The sequence below is a fragment of the Ascaphus truei genome, chromosome 3, assembly GCF_040206685.1.
Source record: "Ascaphus truei isolate aAscTru1 chromosome 3, aAscTru1.hap1, whole genome shotgun sequence".
Lineage (NCBI taxonomy): Eukaryota > Metazoa > Chordata > Amphibia > Anura > Ascaphidae > Ascaphus > Ascaphus truei.
The window spans coordinates 103,258,599-103,275,042 of NC_134485.1; the positions used below are offsets into that span (position 1 = coordinate 103,258,599).

The 16,444-nt window shown below is 47.4% G+C and overlaps 1 protein-coding gene across 19 annotated transcripts in view; it reads left to right on the plus strand.

Annotated features, from left to right (window-relative positions):
- Positions 1 to 16,444, plus strand: part of MYO18A (myosin XVIIIA) — a 207,796-nt gene that overhangs the window by 63,581 nt on the left and 127,771 nt on the right. For all 19 annotated transcript variants that reach the window (XM_075594641.1, XM_075594644.1, XM_075594629.1 and 16 more), the window contains 4 exons: positions 616 to 702; positions 13,147 to 13,288; positions 14,067 to 14,226; positions 15,313 to 15,499. In XM_075594641.1, coding sequence (XP_075450756.1) covers positions 616 to 702; positions 13,147 to 13,288; positions 14,067 to 14,226; positions 15,313 to 15,499 — 576 coding nt within the window. The remainder of the gene's footprint in view (positions 1 to 615; positions 703 to 13,146; positions 13,289 to 14,066; positions 14,227 to 15,312; positions 15,500 to 16,444) is intronic.

Consider the following 16,444-nt stretch of genomic DNA (forward strand, 5'->3'; position numbering starts at 1 on the left):
CTCCCTAATTATAATTTAGGGTTGTACCACAAACCAGTTAGAATCCTTAATAATATTTCATATGTAGCTTATTCCCATATGGGCTTGGGCACCTATTAGGCTGGGCTTATAGTGCCGCTGCCAGCGACGCGACGGTGACGTCACGCTGCGGTCGCTGGAAAAATCAACTCGCGACCAAGCCGTCGCTCCATCACGCCACTTCTACTATAAGCGCACGCGACAGCAGCAATATATTTGTTTCGCCGCGACCTTGCATCGCCGGCACCATAAGCGCAGCCTTATGGAAATGGTGAAATTATTAACACCCTTCACATATCTTATGTGAGCTATTTAAGAAGGTCCATGTATCTGCATTAACAGGTGGTCATACGTCAGAGAAGAAATAGCCTTTTAGGGACACCCACTTTTGTATCCTTAACCCAGGTCAACTCCTATACAGCAGCCTGTCCAGAATCCTACTGGATTATAATAAGAGGGTTACCATAAAGGCCGGGAATTTTCTCCGGGAACTTCCTGCACCATCTCGTACATGCATAGACTAATTAACTGACTCTAATGATGCCATAACTTTGATCGTAGTCTCGCAGATACTAATCACTCATCTATCCCCTCTAGGAAAATATAGAGCTTGCATTAGATGAAATAGAGCCCAGTACATCTATCTCAGTAACTGCTGTAGACCAAGCATCGCATCAAGCACTGGTAAGCAAGTCAAGGGGCAGCTCTGACATGGACCTCTGCTCATTTCACGGTTCAAGTATTGTCTGGGCATGTGATGGCCGCCTGGGGCTCAGGCACCATTTGATATATGCTGACCAAAGGTTGGGTACAAGTTCCACCTTCTCATCTCCATAAGAAAAATATGGCTCCAAGATCAGTGACCTTGAGAAAGTACCCTAGCAGTGTGAAACGCGTGGGAGATGCATTTTTGAATGTTCTTTGTTTTTAAACATGTTCGTGTTTGAATGGAGCCGCTTTGTTTCAATTTCCTATTAGCCGGTTCCCTGCGCTCCTGCCTTGTCTGTTAGCTGCGCACAAAACACTTTTTGTTTTTTCTTTTACATTTTACACGGCAAATTGTCTAAATTTCTAGGATGGGGTAATATGTTTGAAATATATATATATATTTAGGATTATTGATATGATTGGAAAACATCTAAATAGGATCATTGATATGATTGGAAATGTCTAAATACCTAGGTTCAATTATTTGATTGGAAAATATCTAAATATGTAGGATCATTGATATAATTGGGGAATGGACATGTCTTCTCACGATGTGAATGTTTGCTCTGTGAATGTTTGTGCCCAGATGGTGATAGTGCTGCAATTCTAGTGAAAGTAAATGAGCAATTTCTGTATAGAAATAAGGCTTTTGCCATTTTTGTTTTTATTATTATTATTATTTGATTACATCTCATGTTAAAAATTTTTTTTTTTTGCGAAATCAACGGTAATTGAAGTAGCTGAATTAACATTAGGTAATAATCACTGATGGGTTATTATGATCTCTCTGTCTCACAAAATCCATATTCCAGGGGCTGGGTAGCTAAAAAAAAATACTTTTAAATGTCATCAGCTTTGTGGATACACACCAAAGTGAGGTAACATAGTAGGCTAGCCATTACTGTAACATCACGTTATGAACCCTGAGTTAATGGAACTTTGTGGGTCTGTCTGGCCATAAGTGCACGGGAGGTTAAAATGGAGCTCTTCTTGGGGCCATGAGTAGTCTTGGTTACCATGGCAACCTCAGACGCTAGAGATTGAGGAAATAAAAGATTTTTTTTTAACACTTTGTTTTTCATATGCAGGACATGCCCAAGGGGACAAAATATGAAGATTACAGTACACGATTTAAACTCATATAGGCTTCTGGAGGTGAACGCTGCTTTAAAAATAAAAAGTAACAGAAATACTTGGAAAGTTTAATAAAATGACAGCAGCCGCATGGCTCATAAAACCGTTGACAATAAATGTCTCTGGCTGAAGCTCTTAAGAAGCTGCATCTCAAAGTAGTGAATACATACATATCCATATGTTCAGATCTGGCAGGTTATAAAGCCGAGGCAGAGGTGGAAAGCAGTAACGCATTTTCACCCAGGAGAGCCTGTTGTGGCTTCATAAATTATTCACCTTGATCTTATATTTAATTTATTTAGCATTTATTCCATCAGTCCTCTAAATAAAGAGATGCTTTAAACCTTGTTAAAAAGAAACAATAGCAGAGGGGGTGTGGGGGTGGGGGGGGGGGCTGTTGTAGAAGCACGTCTAAACTTTCAGCAAGGACTTGGAGTACAAGCATTGCATGGAATGGCAAACCTCGGGGGAGATTAGCACTGGGATGCAAAGCCAGATCTGCGGTTCATATTGGGCCCAGGTTGTGTGAACAGTGCTATCTTTCCAAGGTAGCCTGCAGATAAATCTTATAATTAGTGTGGCATGGTAGCACTGGTTCAGAGAATGCCCTCTATCTGCAAAAGGAGCACTTTCTTTTCTTTTTTAGGGACAATTTGAATGAGTGCAGCCAGGAGGAGGGATTCAGTAGATGTGTTCTCCAGGTTGGATAGTTTAGAATAGTGATAGGCATAGGGTTGCCAGGCAGCTTCTCCAAAAATACTGGACACAATAGGGAAAGGTGCGACGAGCTCGACACACACACACACACTGAGCGCGCACACACACTGAGCGCGCGCACATGCGCACACTACACACTGAACACCTACACACACACTGAACACCTACACACAGACTGAACACCTACACACACACTGAACACACACACACGAACACACCCACACACAAACACACACACTGAACACACACACACACTAAACACACACACACACATACTGAACACACACACACTACACAGTTTCCTCATCTCCTTGGCCCAACCCCCAGGCTCCTGACACTTCCTCCTAATTGGTTGCATTACCCAGCATCAGCCAATCAGGATGGAGGAAGCCACCCAGCCCCCTACCAACAGCCCCGATCGGGGAAATTCCGCAGCCCCCCAAGCCGTTCAAGTCTGGACACCTTGCAACCCTAGCTAGGCAACATGATATACTTTATGTCCGCAAGTGACTCCCTTGAGCCCTCAAAATGGCTGCACACACATACTCTATATATATGGTGCATGAGCAGAGGGGACATTGAAGGTGCAGGTAGGAGCTTCCCCCCCCCCTTCAGTCAGCTGTGTAATGCACACTATTGAATACTGTCCCGCCCCTCTTCTTACACTGGGAACTAGCACAGGAGAGGAGCGTAGGGTGACCAGATTTTCAAAATGAAAAACCGGGACACTTAAAACAATGTACATCACGTCACCCCCCCCTCGTTGCCATGACAACAAGACACTAACGGCAGGCAGTGACATGTTGCCATGACAATGTGGCATCACGTGATGCCTCGTCACCATAATGCATCCCATTGTCATGTCAACTTCATGCCGCGTGACGGCAATGTGTATTACGTGACGTCGCACAGCCATGTTGACGGAATTTGGAGGGGAGGATACAGCCAAAGGCAAGATAAATAAATATATAATAAATAGATCTAAAAAAAATGTTATCTCCGCGTTAGCCTTCAATAGAAGGTGGCAACCCTGGCTGCAGTGTGTGTTTCTGTATACAGAGGTAGGCCCTGCAGTGGGTGTTTGTGTGTATAGAGGTGGGGGCTGCAGTGTGTGTTTGTGTGTATAGAGCAGTGATTCCCAACCTTTTTTGTTTGGAGGAACCCTTTAAGTACATTTTGGGGAACCCCTATCTGGATAACATGTTCGACGGGTAAATCACAAAATAGACGTGTAAAGAAGTGGGGGTAATAAATAATAATTAACTCATACTTTGAATAAACAATGTGTATATATTTTGTAATGATTTTGGTTTAAACATCCCCCCCTACATCTCACATCACCCCCCCCCCCCGTGCATCTCACATCACCCCCCCCCCCCCCACGGATCTATCGATCTCTCCCCCCCCCTTCTTTCTCCCTCCTCTCTCTCACCCCCCTTCTCTCCTCTCCCTCCCCTTTTCTCCTCCTTCTCCCCCTCTCTCCTCCCCTCTTTCTCTCTCCCACTCTCCCATCCTCTCCCCTCTCTCTCCCTCTCCCCCCCCTCTCTCTCTCTCCCCCTCTCTCTCTCCCTCTCCCCCCCCTCTCTCTCTCTCCCCCTCTCTCTCTCCCTCTCCCCCCTCTCCATCTCCCCCCCTCTCTCTCTCTCTCTCTCCCCCTCTCCCATCCTCTCTCTCCCTCTCTCTCTTCCCCCCTCTCTCTCCTCCCCTCCCTCTCTCTCCTCCCCTCCCTCTCTCTCCTCCCCCCTCTCCCTCTTCCCCCCCCTCTCCCTCTTCCCCCCTCTCCCTCTTCCCCCCCCTCTCCCTCTTCCCCCCTCTCCCTCTTCCCCCCCTCTCCCTCTTCCCCCCCCCTTTCCCTCTTCCCCCCCTCTCCCTCTTCCCCCTCTCCCCCCTCTCTTTCTCTCCCCCCCTCTCCCCCCTCCCCCTCTCTCTCTCTCCCCCTCACCTCTCTCCTCCTCTCCCACACTCTCGCACACACCGTCACACTCTCGCACACACACTGGCACACACACACACTGGCACACACTGGCACACACTGGCACACACACACACACACACACACACACACACACACACACACACACACACACACACACACACACTGTCACACACACTGTCACACTCTCTCTCACACACACACTGTCACACTCTCTCACACACACACTGTCACACTCTCTCTCACACACACACAGTCACACTCTCTCTCACACACACACAGTCACACTCTCACACACACACTGTCACTCTCACACACACACACTGTCACACACTCACACTGTCACACACTCACACTCACACACACACTGTCACACTCACACACACACTGTCACACTCACACACACACACTGTCACACTGTCACACACACTGTCACACTCTCACACACACTGTCACACTCTCATACACACTGTCACACACACACACACACACACACACACACACACACACACACACACACACACACACACACACACACACACACACACACACACACACACACACACACACTCACACACTGTCACACACTGTCACACACTGTCACACACACACACACTGTCACACTGTCACACACACTGTCACACACACACACACACACACACACACACACACACACACACACACACACACACTGTCACACTCACACACACACTGTCACACTCACACACACACTGTCACACTCACACACACACTGTCACACTCACACACACACTGTCACACTCACACACACACACACACACACTGTCACACTCACACACACACTGTCACACTCACACACACACACACACACACTGTCACACTCACACACACACTGTCACACTCACACACACTCTCACGCAAGCAGCGTTTACAGCAGAAGCAGCCTCTCCCCCCCCCCCCCCACTTCTATTTCTCCCCCTGCAGCATCTCCCTCTCCCCCCCCAGCCCCCCATATGCCTACCTGCGGCGGCTGCGGGTTCGGCGGAGGCGGCAGGCTGTGAGCGGCTCTGAGGGGGGAGGGAGAGAGCCGGGTTGCCGGGGGAGCGAGGGGGGGAGCCCGAGTGCAGCCGGGGTGCCGGGGGGAGCGAGGGGGGCAGCCGGGGTGGTGCCGGGGGGATTGGTGGGGGCAGCCGTGGTGCCAGGGGGAGCGAGGGGGGGAGCCGGGGTGGTGCCAGGGGGAGCAAGGGGGAGCCGGGGGTGTGAGGGAGAGAGCCGGGTTGCCGGGGGAGCGAGGGGGGGAGCCGGAGTGGTGCCGGGGGGAGTGAGGGGGGCAGCCGTGGTGCCGGGGGGAGCGAGGGGGGGTGCTGAGGGGGGCAGCCGGGGTGGTGCCGGTGGGCAGCCGTGGTGCCGGGGGGAGCGAGGGGGGGTGCCGGGGGTGTGAGGGAGAGAGCCGGGTTGCCGACGAGCCAGAGGGAGGGCCAGAGTGCCGGGGAGAGTCAAAGCCCCGCCCCCGGATACTCCATCCAATCCCCTGCGGCCCGGCCTTCTAAAGCCCCGCCCCCTGGCATTCTCCATCCAATCCCCTGAGGCCCGGCACGTTTCTGCAGAAGCCCAACCCCTGGCAGTAAGAAAAAATACTTGCCGGGCTGTTCTGCATCCTCTTCCTCCCCGCCGCCGCGCACCGCCCCCCCCCCCCATCCCCTCGCACCGCCGCCCCCATCCCCGAGCACCGCCGCCAACACAAAAAACCGGGACATTCCCGGGACAGTCACGCAACCGGTACAGCACACGAAAAAACGGGACGAATGGTCACCCTAGAGGATCGGGACAGTACAGTACTCTCAGCCCACTGTCCTTCCCTATCTGAAGGAGCGGGGAGAAGCTACAATCTACACCAGCAGCATCTCCCCTCTATCTGCACTGGGGAAAAAGGGGGAAGCACTGGAGGTCCACTTGTTGCCCTCCGAGAGGGGTGGGCAACTCCTGCCCTCAATGGCCATCAACAGGTCAGGTTTTCAGGATAGCCCTGCTTCAGCACAGGTGGCTGAATCAGTGGCTCAGTCAGAATGCAAGCGGTGGGGTGGGGGGGGGAGAATCCTGCTCAGCTCAGAATAAATGACTTACTAGAGAGGTGCTATCAGGGATAATGCATATGTATAGGAGGGGAAGAGAAAAGATCCCTAAGTGATGCACTCAACTCTACTGGATGAAAATAATAAATTATTTATTGATATATATTGGTGTAAACATAAGAAAAAAGTTAAAACCTAAAGCGATTTACTAGGGAAATCCTAAATATGGACTTCTCTTGTGGTCAAATAGCATAGGTGTATACCTTTAAGTAGCCATTCACCGGGTGTATGCCCAGTCCAGTCTACTTACAGACACCCGATATGGTAATATACCGACAGACACTTCCTGTAATGTAGTAATAGCTCTGCATTCACTCGTAGTCAGCGCTTTTCGTTCCAGGACAACGGAACTAGAAGTTCCGTTGTCCTGGAACGAAACGCGCGTCGGGATGACGTTATAGCGACGTCGGGTGTACTACAGACTCACAGGAGTTTGTTCTCGGTCGGCTGCAATAGTAACTTGACAGTTAAACTTTGATGTGGGCCACAGATGTGGATCCCACTAGCATATGATAGGGACTATTAGGTCTATTTATCCTGTGTTGGCCAGAGCTGACTACGAGTGAATGCGGAGCTATTACTACATTACAGGAAGTGTCTGTCGGTATATTACCATATCGGGTGTCTGTAAGTAGACTGGACTGGGCATACACCTGGTTTGACTACTATACTGGCCATTTAGGCTCTTAACCAACTCACACTTACCTTATAGCAACGCTTATCCCTAGATAGTTTTCCACACGGACACTGGGGCGCTCCTCTGTCTGGGATTGCACTGAGCTCATCTGTGCAGGCACCAATGCCATGTGTAACACACAGGCATAGATATTTAGTGTCAAGTGAGCTAGTGCTATCTGATACCACTGTATCTCATTGCTCTACAGGATCACTGTGTATTTGTCCAATACCCTTTCAGGGTACAGTATCTGTACACAATGCAACTATGTGAAAGTGCTATGTGATACATGTTTATATTTAACTGCAAGTTACATCCAGCATGAATGGCTACTTAAAGGTATACACCTATGCCATTTGACCACAAGAGAAGTCCATATTTAGGATTTCCCTAGTACATCGCTTTAGGTTTTAACTTTTTTCTATGTTTACACCAATATATATCAATAAATAATGTATTATTTTCATCCAGTAGAGCTCAGTCAGAATGACTGAGCCACCTGTGCTGAAGCAGGGATAGCCTGAAAACCTGACCTGTTGGTGGCCCTTGAGGACTGGAGTTGGCCACCCCTGGTTTACAGCTTCTGCCTCGTAAGTACATGGTCAGTTGTCAGAGGCTCAGATCTTGAGACAGGCACACAACCCACGTTTCACAGGCCGTACTCATAGATACAGTAAAACAAATCAGATTAATCGCCTGGCTTGCAACTGTGTCTGGTAAACATCAGATTCAGTTATGCAGACAAGCTTTGTTTCCTTTCCGAATAATACAGCATTAACCCTGTGGCTTCCAGCGGGGTTTGCAACACATTGCTTTGCATAAATGTTTACCAGCAGCATTAAAGTTTACAGCCTATAATCAATGTGTAAATACACTCACAAAAAGGATATCAAATTGCAGTGTTGACTCGTGTATCTATTAACTCGTTGGGAAGACAAACAGTAGCTCTCAATATGGCACACGTATTCATATGTAAAATCCTATATCATTGGAACCAGGATGGGACCATTGATAGCTCTTCAGGACCTGAAGCAATACAAGAGCTGGTTGTATCTTTCAATGATCCTACACTTAGGTCTGCGAAGCTTCACTCATTTCTTTATCGGCAGTGGTCCCATGAACGTCTCACTGCCTATTTAAATGAATCTTGGTGCAGAATCCCCAAATTGCACGGATTTGTGTCCTCTGGACCGTGCCATCTGTGACTCGTAGGAGGCGCCAAAATGAGGGATAATATGATGACTACTCAACCACCAGGGTTGCCACCTTCTGTTCAATGTTAACCCAGAGACTTTTCCTAATTCAATTTCAAGTAATGTAATCGCATACTGTATTCATAGACGTGATATTAGTCGTCCGTCCCCCCCGTGCCTGATGTAATCCTAATCTCATAAAAAAGAAACTTTATTGATCGGCTGTATAATGTAAATGTGAACATAAATACGAAGAAATACTTGCATATGTCAACATTTTAAAACCAGCAAAAACATGACACATTTTATATGGATTTTTAAAATAAATCAATGTAGTAATATAAGATAATAGTGACTGCAATTTTCTTTCTCTCACCCACCCTCCTCATCCGATCTCTTTCACCCCTCTTTATCCTCTCTCACCCCACCTCCTCATCCTCTCACCCCTTTCCTTCTCCTCTCTCACCCCCCACCCTGCTTAGGGCTAGCTCACACTGCCTGCTACCGCGCACGTTCGGCACTCTTTGAGGCTAGTGGATGAGAGTTGTCACACTAGAAACTGCTTGTGGCGGCAAAGTGCAGCGTTGGCGCTGCGACATTTTTCCGCCACAACCCAAATTGACATTCCGGGCTGCAGTCGCGTCACGTGAGCTGGTTCAGCCAATAAAGCCGAACCAGCTCCGTGATGCATTCGTCACGCCCCCAGTCGTCGCGACCCAACTCCTGCAGCTAGCTCACAGCTCGCTGGGCTGCAGGAGCGCGCGGCACACGCGCGCACGGAAACGCGAGGCCGTAGCAGGCAGTGTGAGCTCGGCCTTATCCTCTCCCTCCCCTCCTTATCCTCTCACCCCCCTCCTCAACCTCTCTCACCCCCTCCTCAACCTCTCTCACCCCCTCCTTATCCTCTCTCACCCCCTCCTTATCCTCTCTCACCCCCTCCTTATCCTCTCACCCCCTCCTTATCCTCTCTCACCCCCTCCTTATCCTCTCTCACCCTCTCCTCATCCTCTCTCACCCCCTCCTTATCCTCTCTCACCCCCTCCTTATCCTCTCTCACCCTCCCTCCTCATCCTCTCTCACCCTCCCTCCTCATCCTCTCACCCCCCCTCTTCGTCCTCTCTGTCAGTTAATAAGCGTTAGAGACGCTAAGCTGCTTAGCTGACACGATCCTCTCGCTGTAGAGTGCTGCTTTATTCCCCCTGTGCTCACAGAATGGCAGATACAGGGAAACACTTTTAACGTTGCATCTGGCCCGAGTTCTACCAAACTGCGCAGGCACCGCACAGCTGATTTTGAAACTGTAATAAAGTCAAAGTGAGACATGCCACACTTTCCGCGCTGTTCGTATCTTTTTCTTACAGCGTCATTTTTTTTTCCCTTTACGACTCTGCGATGCGTTGCAGACCCCACCGAGAGAGGCGTTATTAGTGGTGCAGTCCGACTGCATAAAAAGATACGGGCTTTGTTACCAATTGTCTTTCTCTTTTGCCCTAGTCCTGTAAATCCCCCAGAAGCACTCTGTTTTTAAGAAATATGAATGCAAAATAATAATTGCTCTTGAAATCGGCGGCCTCTGCACATTTGCAAAGAAGCTGCTTGTTAACTCTCGTCTCTGATACTTTGCTGGGATTTTCATTACTCGGGTATTCTAGAGAAGATTCGCTCAGTGTGTATTTTATTGTTGGGGTGTATTGGAGTTCGCTTCAGGCTTAAAACTAAATGGTAAATAAACCGATCATAAATTGAAAACAAAGTATTACTGTGGCTGAGTGTTTCCATTTGATTTAAGGAGCAATCCAACCAATATCCTACATGCTTTTTTGTTTTTTTTATAAATCCATTTTGTAGTATTAGATCAGGGGTGTGCAAACGGGGGCGCTAGATTTTCCGAGGGGGGGGGGGGGCACAGCAGTTATAGAATTCCCGCGTTCTCCCCCCGCGAGGCCTCTATAACACACTTACCTTTATTTCCAGCGACGCGTCGTCATGGCAACATGACGGCACATTTCCCCACACGTCATTTGACACCGAGCAGGAAAGGGGGGGGGGGGCGCGAGGCGCCGAGGAGAGTAGGCAGGGGGGCGCACGGGGAAAAGTTTGCGCACTCCTCTATTAGATAATACTTACTACCTATTTTTTTTAATTTTACAATTAAAATCTTAATGCCATTTTTAATGAGTTTCAATATACTGAGCATCCTTTGATTTTTATAGTAGTCTTTAGCCCACCTCCCCAGCAGTGCAACATCTTTGTAACACTTTCCTGTTTGTGATCATTTGTTGCCAATGTTCCCAGCAGTTGAGCTGCAAACTGTAACAATAGATAATGTTACCTTAGTAATATAAGGCCTCGACTCCACTGCTGGCTGCTGCGCGTGCTACGGCATACGCGCTGCGAACAAGTTACGCACCCTCTATGGGGCCGGCCCCAGTCACTGCCTGCGCGCGCCTGCAGAAAGCACGATGCGGGACCAGCTTTGCCAAAAGACAAGTTTTTTGGGGGGGTTTTACGCGGAGGCCGAGTCACAGCAGCGGTTCAGTGAATGAGGGCGAACCAGATTTTGGCTCAAAAGCTACATTCCAAACTGCACAATGACTAATTATATTGACCATTCAGTGTCCTCCTCTTTGGTTGGGAGCCCACGCAGTATATATACGTTGAGCGAGGCGGGGAAACGAGCTCTGCGAAATACTCAAATGATGTTTTTATCGGGACGTGCAAACATTTTACTTATTGTTTTGTTTCCGCTACTGTGAGATGACACAATACAAAACAACAAAGGGACCCCCGCTCTGCTTAGATTAAATGGAAGGGGAGGGGGAGGTGCTCCTCTGGGTAGAGGGGTGTATATATATATAAATACAGCAAGACAAGTAAACCCAGTTGCGGGCACTCGCATTCCCCTAAATTAATGTATTATGACATCATTAAAAACAAATTTATTAACATGGTCCCTCTAAAATAATGGTGGTATAAAAACGACGCAGAATTGGATTCCTCCATCACCCTTTTAGGTGTTGGAATCTATATAGTGATAAAGGAGTAAAGTGCACTATAATGCTCAATCCCCTTAGGTATAATAACCAGTAGTTGCTAGTCTAATATCCCGTCTATGAGGGCAGGGATATGAAATAAAATGGATTAAATAAAAACGGCTTTTGTCAAGGGCTCACCCCTGGTGGTTCACATGGCCTTGCTGGACACACCGTTACCTGCCCCAGATAAACGCCACTCTGCTTGGGGGAGAGGCCGTGGTATAAATAATTCAAGGGAGTGGGAGCTACTTTGAATACTGTTTCTTAAACAGCTCATCAGGTCCACGTCTGTATTGTGCTGGGAGTCCTCATGTTGCTGTTACAACCTGTCTCTGTGTGTGCGTGCCGACAAATACGGTAACACACAAGTCTCTGTTTCCCCTTATTCGTATCTGAGCCTCATCTCTCTCTACATTCAGCTTGAAGACACTAGTTAGACCTCTTAAAATGCCAATCCACGCACCGTTTTTGTTACTTTTATATATACGCACAGTATATAATTGTAGCAATGGGTCTCTGGAGCTGAGCCCCATTAATTTCAGCTCCCCCTCCGTAGGGGGTGCCAGTAGCTGCTCCGGCTCGTTAGCTGGGGTTCAGATTAGGGCCCCTTTACAAAGCTCCTTGACCCTGCAGGCCAATAGGAAGCCGTGACATCATCCGGTGCAGCCTGCTATTGGCCCATGTGACGCAGGAGCTTGTAAAAGCCGAAAGATACCAACACCCCCTTCTAAGGCAATTATCTCTGGTTGCAGGGGGTCCCTGGAGCTGAAATTAATTGAGTTCAGCGCAGTGGACCACCTTTTTCAAACAATATGCTAAAAAGTTTTATTTTTTTAATTATTATTATTTATTTTAAAAAGCCACTTGGATTTCTGCTTTAATTTCACTACGGTACAATTGGATTGTAGGCTCTTGAACGATTGCTGCATGTACCACTCTTTCTATGCCCATTTCATAGTCATGCATAGTTATAATAGAATAAGTGTGGTATTATTCTTCCATCTCTACTTTGGCAAGTAGCTGTATCTGAATAAGTGTTGGTACTACAAATCACAAGTTTCTCAAGCAGCAGCAGCAGCAGCAATGTGTGTGTGTGTGTGTGTGTGTGTGTGTGTGTGTGCGCGCGCATGGGTGCGTCCGTCTGAGGCTATTATATCACGCGCCACTGTAGGCTGTAATTTCACCTTCTAGTCGCCCAGATTGAATTTTTAAGAGAGCAAGCAACAAGACGAAAGCGTTTTACTGCGAAATAATGTGTTTTTACTGTCTCAAGCATTAAGTATTGATTCTTTTCTTTAAGTGCCTTTTTTTTTTTTAAATGAGCGGAGATTTACCCCTGCTGACTGGGCTGTCTTTCCCCCCCCCCCCCCCCCCTCCTCTTTCTTTACTGCCATTTCATCAAGAAAATCAGGCTGACAATTAGAGAGCCAAAGCTGCCTCCAGGACAGGAGAATGAGACTCTGGATAAGTGAGGGAGGACGGGGGGTGGTTGAACAGATTAATGGTAGCTTGTTAGAACATCTCATTGTTAAAGCCAATGGTCCCTTTTGTGCGGCAAGTTTGCCTGACCTCGGTCAATGGGAAAAACTGCATCATGGGTGATGAGCTTGTGTATCTGTAGGTGAGGACCCTGGCAAGGACAGATGAGGCCCGAGGTCTCTTGTGGTTACTGGAAGAAGAGGCGTTGCAGCCTGCTGGCAACGAGGACACACTGTTAGAACGTCTCTTCGACTACTATGGACCCCAGGAAGGAGAGGAGACGGGTAATACAACTTGTACATAGCAACTTAAACAGACAGGCAACTTCTTTGTAATGCTGTAATCGTCGTACTGCCGTTAGAGAGAAAGGGAGCCAAGTAATGTGGGAGGACGGGGTCATTCAAAGCAGTGTAGCCCCCCCTTCGTTATACTGCTTTAACATTGTCATGTTGCCACAAGAGGAGACCGGTAATGGGACGCTAGTATATGTAAGTATATACTAATAATAACTTGCAGAGCTGTCCATCCCATGTTCCACCATTATGGGTCCAAATAGTAAAATATAGACACACACCTGTTTTGAGCTATTGAGTCATTTATTTGTCACTGTGTGTGTCCTCCTAAGGACTACAACAGGGTTCTTTAACTTTTTTGTGCCCAGGGGCCCACTTGAGAGTTCAGGAGAGAGTGGCGGGCACTAACCAAGAAACACACACACACACACACACACAATACAGTTACCCTGGTGTGAGGCCTCCAGTGATCTACGCCGTATTATCAACTGGTTGACCAGACAGTCGCGGGCGCCATGGTGCGTTGGGGACCCCTGGACTACAATATAAATATACAATATAAGGGTTCACACCCATGCAGTGTTGTGCAATGCAATATAGAAGATACAGCTGTAGGGTGTGATGTCCATGCTAGTGTTATATTGCCTTAGACTTTGTATTTCGATGTATAGTTGTGTTGTCTTACTGCATATTTCTGTGCTTCCCAAAGAAACCTCCCTCTTTGTGTTTCTATTGCTGTCTCGGTTAATTTCTTTTACATTGTTCCCAGGTAAGAAACCTGTACTCCGAAGCAATAAGGCTCGAAACTTCTTGCTGGGTCACAGCTACGGCACCAACTGGGTGGAGTATGATGCGACAGGCTGGTTAAACTATGTCAAGCAGAATCCTGCTTCCCAGAATGCTGTTCTCTTGCTGCAAGACTCCCAGAAGTGAGTTAATTAGAACAGGGGTGTGCAAGCTGAGGGGCGCTGCAAATTTGTTTTTTTTGGGGGGTGAGGCGCTGATGTTGCAGAAGCCCCGTGCTCTTCCCCAAGGAATTTAAATGAAATGCTGGGGGACCGTGCAAGGCCTCTGCAACTCCACTTACCATGATTCAGCCGGCTTACGGACACGTCGCTCTGGCAACTCTGCGTCAAATGAAGCCACGGGGTGACGTGACGTCACATGACCACGCACCGTCATTTGACACTTCAGACCAGTGAGCGGGGGGTTGGGGGTGAGGGGGAGTGCCAGCAGGGGGGCACAAGGCAAGAAGTTTGCACACCCCTGCATTAGAAGACACTGACTCACGTAGTAGTAACCGGCATCCTTTGTGTATCCCCTAACTGATCAGTTCTTTCAGGCAGTAACACAATCCGCATGTAACTGTGTATCTTAAATTGACCAGTACTGCCAAACAATAACATAGCCTTTTTATGTAGCCTCACATTGATTTTTGATTCCAGAAATAATGTACAGCTTATAAATAATGTCGCTTTGATTAGTACACTCGTGTAACCTTATTGTGACTATTTGTTCTTGCCAGTAACATTCAGCTTTTGTGTTAGCAATAATCAACTTCCCCTGACAATAACACAACCTATGTGTAACTGTAAGTTAACTTAGACAATAACACAACTGGTGTGTAACCTCACAGGAACCATTTGTTCTAGCCAGTAAACACACACATAGCGTGTAACACCTTGTGTGTATGTTGATTTAGTTCTACAGATGTACCAGGAAGAATTAATCAGAGTGCTCCTTCTTGTTACCCAAGGTCAATCATGTGGAGAGAAGAAAAGAAGGTGCCTTGATTGCACTGCAAAGGGAGCATTTTACTTGTCTAGAATTAGCATCCAACATTTATTTGGGTGACTTCCATTTAGAAAGAGGTGTTCAATTGAGTGTCCTTTTTAATTGTATCCCCCACACACAAAGCCCCAGTGCTATCAATGAAGATCCCTTACCACCCATTGAAATATCTGGCTGTGCTTCCTATGACTTGTTTTGGAATGACACGTGTCTCCCACCTGCAGGAAAATCATTAGTAGTCTATTTGCTGGAAGAACGGGCACAGCTACCATACTGTCAGGTTCGGTGGCCGGGCTGGAGGGGGGGTCCCAGCTTGCCCTGCGCAGGGCCACCAGCATGAGGAAGACATTCACCACAGGGGTGGCGGCTGTAAAGAAGAAGTCGCTGTGTTTTCAGATCAAACTTCAGGTGGTAAGTGAGCTCGCTCCCGCAACACACAAATAACATTTCTGCTATCCAAACTTTTCATTACAATATAGCGGTATGTAGAGACCACTCACTTGCTGGAAACTTGACCCAGGATATTTCAGATTTTGTAATGTTTATGCTTTTCAGCTGAGCGCCTCACTTTACATACCCATAAAGCATTTATAAATCCGCCATGGGACATTAGCCAATTACAGTGTTCCATCCTGCATTCTGATACATTTCTCTCTCTCTCCAACTAGCGCGTCTTTCACACACAGAACGCTCGTGATTGGCCCAGACAATGATCCTTTCATATTATGACTTTGTCGTTGAACTTGATTGCTTAAACTGTCCCATTCATCCTCCAAACTTAGGGGAAACCCATTTTTTTCTTTCTTTCATGTTGCTTATACTGAGACCCGATGACAAGTTATGATTACAGGGCTACACCTCTTCTAAGTTAAAAGGATGCCACACTTACCTCTCATTATTAGGACATCATGCATGGAGTACCCTCTTTTGGAAACAGAGATGGGTCACCACAAACTATTTGTTTTCTGCAGTAATGCATGACCTTACTAATTCATAGTAGGACATTTCTGGAGGATGGGTTCTGTATGGCCTCTAGATACCACTGCCTATCAGGAGTTGTAGTCAGGCACTGTGCTACAATAGACATACTGTACTGAACTTTAGTTCTGACATCTTGCTAACAAATGTTTGGCCAACAGGATCCATTCATTCAGTTCATGCTAGCTCCCCAAGTACAGCGCTTACCTGCAGCTCTCCCTAAAGGTGCAATGCTCTTACAGTGCCTTTAATCATTTTAGTGACAGTGGATCTTTAATAACAGTGGGGTCATGCAACATATTAGTTGTTCTAAGGCTGTGGAACGAGTATCCCTTGTGGCATATGGATACTACAAAGTAGTAGATCTCAGTCCTTTGG